General features: G+C 41.1%; 1 protein-coding gene across 1 annotated transcript in view; it reads left to right on the top strand.

Annotated features, from left to right (window-relative positions):
* The first annotated feature begins 544 nt into the window (after positions 1–544).
* The window catches only part of URM1 (ubiquitin related modifier 1), a 33586-nt gene continuing 27129 nt past the window's right edge, over positions 545–7001 (top strand). Inside the window, exons 1-2 of the mRNA XM_019510559.1 lie at positions 545–643; positions 4657–4727. Of these exons, the coding sequence (XP_019366104.1) occupies positions 609–643; positions 4657–4727 (106 nt within the window). The 5' untranslated portion in view covers positions 545–608. The remainder of the gene's footprint in view (positions 644–4656; positions 4728–7001) is intronic.

Raw genomic sequence — 7001 nt, 5'->3', positions numbered from 1 at the left:
CCGATATTACGGCCCCAAGTGTAAGGTAAGAACAGACGAGAGCAGAACTGAATGTAGATTTGCCAGGACGGGTTTACGGTACGAAATCCCGTCTTCCAGCGCAGCATCCGACCACTGGTGACTAGATCCTGAGCCAGACGGGTCCCTAGCCTGAGGTATTTAGATTGCTCTTATTTTTATTTTATTTTTTGGTAAAATATGTTAAACAATCACTACAAAGGAAGGTGAACTTTTTTAATGAAGTAGGTAAATTCTCCAGCTGAGAACGGATTTGTCACCTGAGCTTTTCTTTACTGCGGTTGCACCTGTGGGAGGGGAGCAAGGAGGATGGTCAGGTCTCTCCTGGAGAGCACTCGACACAGCTCTGCTCTTCACCGCATTACCAAGCACTTGGTTAAATGTGGAAGTCATCCGGTGAGGTGTTCATTGCAGGCCAAAAACCAGACTCCCACCCTTGGCCCCCCAGCAGTTTCCCGCCAAGGCCCGGCCCATGACCCCGCCCAGCCCCTATTGCTAGGCAACGCGGCGTCCCGGGAAGCGGTCGTCCGCTTCCGAGGCGGGGCAGAGATGTACTTCCGGGGCGGGGAGCCCTTTCCCCCCTCCCCAAGATGGCGGCGCCCGTGTCCCTGCTGGTGGAGTTCGGGTGAGGAGGGTGGTCGGGAGGGCCTGGGCCGTGGCTGGTGCCCGGCTCTGAAGGGAGCAGGGGCCAAGGGGTGTGGGGGCTCCTCAGACACGGGCTCCTATGGGCTAGGGCCGGGGTGGGGGTGGCTGAGTGTTTCAGCGAGGAAGCCACGATGCCATTAGAAGGGGTGGCAGGGGAGGGGTGACTCGTGGTGCCTAATGAGGGCCCACCTGCGTTTTCGGGATGAGCGTGGCTGCATTTTAACCGGCACGCAGCCATGAGCGGTTCTGGGACACTGTGGGGGCATGGCAGAGCTACGTACTAGTCGTACCCATGTCAAGGACAGATTGTGGCTCCCCGTGATTGGAGGCCTGGTGAAGAACGTCTTGCGTTTGGAAGCACGTCAGTCTCCAACCCAACGATGTTGTTGGTCCGATAAAGGACATCCCCCTTAGACATTCCTGCCAGAGGCAAAAGGCACATTTGGGCAGCAGTTCTCCAGCTTGGCCACAATCTTGTGTTGTGTTATAATGCACCAAAGCCTTGGTGAGGAGGCAGGGCTGCTTGAGCTACGTACCACAAAAGAGGATAAAAAGTGAATAGTTTGTTCAGAGGAATGTGCAAGTTGGTTTTTTATAAGTCTCAGCAAGGGTTAACACTGGTATTTTGGGCTTTTGGGACTCTGGCTTTTCCTTCTGTATTAATGACAAGCCTGTGTTGCTTGCCACTGTCTACCTCCCACTGGATTTGATAGGCTCTTATGTGGAATAGAGTTTGTACTGTTCACGTTGTCCCTCTTGTGATTGGCTGTGGTCTGTTCCCAGTGAGAGTGGACACGGTTTAATGGGAAGTAGGCACTGGCTGGTACAACTGTGGTCTTAGTTCAGTAGACTGGTGCAGTTGATCCAGTAGCTTTTTGTTGAACATTGTTCTTGTAGATATTGTTCTGCAAGTGCCTAATGCATGTCTTTATATGCTGCCTCTATATGTGCTAACAGGTAGAACTGTCCATTCAATCTTCTCTTAGAGAAGAATACTTTTCTTAACTTATCAAACATTGCCCAAGAGGTTGGTTTTACTGATGGATTAACCCACTGCAACTGTGGAAAAAAGAAACTTTATAAACAATTTCTTGTCTCTGCACATCACTGTAGATTATTAAAACATTTTTAACCATTGAATTAATTTTCAGTGTATAAATGGTGTTTACTTCTTACAGTTATTTCAGCTCAGATGGTGTCAACTATAAAGTCCTTTTTGCTTTTCTTTTTGAATATTTTGTTTTCAGGTTCTTATTGCTGTGATGCCTGGGTTGCTAACCCTAAAGACATTGGAATTTTTTTTTTAATTTAAGCTAGAAATCCAAAAAACATTTGTGGAAACATTTGGATTGGTTTCATACTTTATTCAAGTTGTTTTTTCTCTTACAGAAGCTAAAAGGCTGCTTTTTCCTTGATATTTTTTTCCTCTCCAACCTCATATAAATACACGTCATAACCCTTTAAATGCCCTTTTCCTCAGTCTACCCTGCTTCCAGCTGCAGTAGCTCTCCTCGTTTTCCCAGAAGAGTAAGAAGCATTTTTGCTTGTCTTGGAAATGCATAAATGAGCTCTCTATGTGCAATCACAGCTGAGTTCTCTACAGTTAGCGCCTTACAGAAGGACCTTATCTAGTCATCTACATTCCTGCAGTAACAAAGCGTGACCTTGTTTTCATTATATAAAAAATGTTTTTTATATAATTACTGTGACTTTTTCTTTTGCATGAATCTCGGCTAAAGTTGATAATTGCTGCTTCAATTTTCAGATAACTATTTTTTGTGAGCTGGTGGAAGAACACCAACAGAGTGGCCTTTAGGAGAGATGCTGTATATAAGTAACTGCTGAGAACATAACAAAGGTTCCATTGTGCTTTTCTGTTGCAGAGCCAAGGAAATCCTAGTGTGACATTTTTAGATACTGGTTTTAAAGGGATTAAGTAACACGTAGGCTCATTATTTTCCATAACATGTAGATATTTGCTGCTTTTATTATGTCTTTTCATTGAGGCAGTTTTCAACTTTGTAAGAAATGGTACCAATAATATATAAGAACAGTAGAAGTAAATATTTATTTAACATTCTGTTTTTAAGTCAGTGGAACTTTGCAGTTATTGAATGTACTGTATTTGCACGGGGTTTGGTCACATCTTTGAACCAACAAAGTGTCCATCATCTAATATCTTCACGGCTTTAAATTGAAGGAGTGTAAGCTTCTGGCAGCAACTATAGTTCAGGCCCAACTAGATGTCTGAAGTTAGTAATCAAATAAAGATGTTAGGGGTCTATCTAGTTCAATTTCTTGGGAAAGATGAGCCACCAATAGCTCCTACCAGCCTTGAGGAAGCTGCTGATTGCTCTGCATTTCTGAACATTAAATGTATAGCCTCCTGAATAAATATTTGGGCATTGTTTTTAAAAATGATGGCCTTGCTGTGTAAATGTGTGTACTGTCCTGTATGGTAATTGCATAATCCAAATTGTTTAAAGCACTGTTAAATCAATAAAACCTCAAACACTTTTGTGAGTAAGTAAATTATCTGCTCCTTTTATGCAAGGGGAGCCTGAGTTACAGAGTGGTGAAGTGAGTTGTCCACAGCCATACAAAATATTAACAGAAGCTCTGGAAATAGTACTGGTCTATTTCTATAATCATTTGCTAAGATTTTATAACCTTTTCCATAAAAAAATGGGGGTAGCTTACAGATTTATAACATCAAGAAGAGAAATGATCTGTGTTTGTAAAGTGTAGGTCTGTAGGACTCATCCTTTAAGGATGAGGAGTGGATTTCATAGAAGGGACCTCAACAGATCATTTAGTCTGACACCCTGCCTTGGCAGGAAAGGGTGCTGGGATCAGATGCCAGCAGCCAGGTGCTTATCTGGCTGAGGGGAGGAGGGGTCTGTGTGTGTGGATGCATGTCTTATTGTGAGGAAATCTGAGTCACAGATGAGAAATTTCCAATTGGCCTGGGCTTTTCAAAAGAGCCTAAAGGAGTTAGGTACCCTCACCCCATAGAAATCCTCATGTTTCTAAAGCAATTATAATCTTAGACTAGCTTCTAAGAAAATTTTGTCTCCTGCATTTACAAGCCTCTGCTTATTGGTCAACATTGTTACTCTCCTGGAGGATGGTAGTTGTCATGAGCAGTTATTTGTACTTTCAGAGAGAACTGATTTGTGCCCTAGCTAAGGCCAGTCCTTTGGTAAGCATTGCGTGTCCAGATAGATACTCTGAACTGGTCTTTTCAGTAGGGAGCCAGTGCAGGGCATAAACATATGTTATATCCTGGTTAGCTCAACTTGTGTCCAGAACCCTTGATTCTGCCTGCTGCTTACACTGTGCTCGAGTCTGCTAAAATGAACGTGTGGGAGGAGTGCTGAGCAGTTAGGCCATGGAGGTTTTGTTCCAGTTCCAAGGTTCTGTTCTTGTCTCCATTTTTGACTTGCTGTTTGACTTAGCCTGGCTCATTTCCTCCCTCCCTTTCTGGTTGTTAACTGAGAATAATACCTATTCCATGGTTTCTTTTTCAGACTTAAAGTTGGTCTGGCATTTTGAGACCTTTTGCTGAAAGATGTTATATGGCAAGGTACCAGAGACAGCATTTGGGGCAAAAATGTTATTCTAATTGCACTAGTGTTGGGGGGAGGGGGGGGACTTTGCCTTGATGTTATCCTGGTTATGTAGGGGCCTGCACCAACAGTTTGTAAGCTCTCTGGGACAAAAATATCTTCTGTTGGTATAGTGCCTGGTTTAGGGGAATCCCAGCCCCCATCTTTTTAATACAGAAAAAGAAAAAATGAAGAATTGTAGTAACAGACCATTACTGCCCCAAGAAGATTATGGTTTAGGTAAACCAGATGTCCAATGGGTCATATTCCAAATATAATCACTACCATTTTTTATTTTTTCTGTATTTTAGTTGAATAAATCAGTTTTTTTGTTACTTGTTTCACTTGCAGATGAAACGGACTGAATTTTTTTCTTTTCTTTCAGAGGTGGTGCAGAACTCTTGTTTGATGGCATTAAGAAACATCAGGTGACTTTGCCTTGTCAGCAAGAGCCTTGTGAGTACTAGTGGTTTTCAAATAAGTTGAAAAAAGGACAGCAAATGAAATGCATGTGAAAAACAAAGCCAGTTTATATGGCCATTATTTAGTTTACAACTAAAATCAATGTGTTTTCAGACAATTTCAGCCATACTATTGATTAGTTAGCTTGGCAGACAGTAGTTAACCTGCAGAGTAAATACAAAGCATAAATAAGCTGAGCACCTTTCTCATCCTTTAAGCAACCACAGAGTAGCTTCACTGCTGCAGAGATTTTTTTGCTTTCCACCTGCAGAATGCTAATCATCCATGGCCTCCAAATATTTTCACGAAGTCCCTATTCACTTTCATTGGTCCACAAAGGTGCCCATTAGCTGTTTTTTCTCTGTGGATTCCCATATGGGGACTGGGATATATGCTCACATCACAGTGTATTTTTATTGTCTTTATATTAATTTAGAACACTTGATTAGACTTAAACCTCACAGTCCAGAATGTCAGAGCTAGAGCTTGAAAATTGAGTGGACCTTGGGGGTAAAATATACTCTCTTTAGTTCTGCATATATAATAATAAAAAAAAATATGCTTGTGCATGGAAGGTTTCTGATTGTTCCAGTGGTATTCAATATTAATTTCTGTCCTTATAAATGCATGGTAACAACAGTGAAAAATGCATCATTCTGATTACTATTTTGCTTGGCCCCACGCCTGAGGAAACCTTCATTGCAATATGTTGGCACAGATGTAGCTTGAATTTTTTGTTAGATTAATGCCTTTTACTGTTTGAAAGCTGGAATTATAAGCTTTGAAATGATGTAAGATATCAGTGAACTTGAGCCATTCATGAGAGACTGGTTGCTAATATCTAAATCTATATGCTGTCCATATTAAGACTGTAAATCCTCCTGCTGTTTTTGAGAGTGCTTAAAGGCAAGTATAAATGCTTCCCAGACAAATAAACTCTTGATCCCTGGATATAAACAACATATAAATAAAATGATAATGGGAGTTTTGAGAAGAGGCATGATCTTATGATTAAAGATATGGGACGGGCACACTGGAGAATAGATTCTGTTCTTTGTTTTGACACTGATTCACTTTGTGACCACAAGCATATCATGTAGCATTTCTTGTCTTGCTGCTAGAATGGGGCTAATGTTTCTGTACCTTGCAGGAGGGTTTAGTAGTTAAATTCTAAGGCTGATCAAGTTAAATCCTTACATGAAAAGTACTAAAAGGTAAAATTCCAATTTATTTTTAGCTGCAGTACTGTGTTCTTTGGGTGCTGTGGAAGCCTCAAATATCTGTTCACCATGTAGCACATTACCAGTATTTGTACAATAAGCAAGTGTTGGGATTAAAGGAATTAAAATTGCATAGTATGCATTATATCTGTGTATTATATATAACATGACGCATATACCCAGTGGGCACAAGAATGTAATGAATACTGAAACATTTTCTGTAGCCGATAGTGGTAGAATATAAAATGTATGAAGTGTCCAGTCCAGTTCCTGTTGAAGTTCTTGGGACAATTTCATTAATGTCAGTGGGATTTGGCCTGAAAAATAACTTTCCTGAAGATCTTCTGTTCTCAGGTGCTCATGATATAAGGTCCTGTAGCTCAGGTGTGCAGAAGTTTTGTTGGTAATATAGGCATGGAAATCCAAAGGAGAACCGCATAAAGAATACATTCTGTAAACTCATTTGATTTACAGTGTGACCAGTGCCAACTGCCTTCCTTATTGGTTATGAAAATACTAATGCAGCTGTCTGTGGACAGATAAAAATGTACCTGGCAGTCTGATATGCTAGTCTTCACACAGGAAACATTCTCATTAATGTCAGTGGAAGTTTTCATTGAGTAAGGACAGCAGGACTGGGCCTTTTGCGTTTAAAGAAACAAGCAGCTCACCCATGTTCAGTGTTTTTTGTCTTCTTGCTTCCTTTATACTGTATGTTCATCTCCTTATACATTGAAGGGAAACAGCAATATGAACTCTAGAACAAAATGCAAACAATTATAATCCTATTGAACTGCTTTCATCAGGTACCAAGATTATTTTTGACCATTCGGGTCTCCCTTATCCACTCTTCTTTTCCCCTTGGGTTATTTTTTCTCTTTGTCCGCTTTCTGCAGATCAGCTGCTTCTCTGGGATGTTGGGCCCAGCTATATTTTACTGATTTAGACTTTTGGTATATTACATAGGTGCAGTAGGATGGGAAGCTTGATAAACAAACACATAACCACATTTAAGGGAGGAAAATAGCCTGTGATCTGTATTTGTCTT

Source organism: Gavialis gangeticus, unplaced genomic scaffold (genome assembly GCF_001723915.1).
Source record: "Gavialis gangeticus isolate Ggan-Ray unplaced genomic scaffold, GavGan_comp1, whole genome shotgun sequence".
In the NCBI taxonomy this organism is placed as follows: Eukaryota; Metazoa; Chordata; order Crocodylia; family Gavialidae; genus Gavialis; species Gavialis gangeticus.
This window is presented reverse-complemented; position numbering and strand designations above follow the sequence as displayed.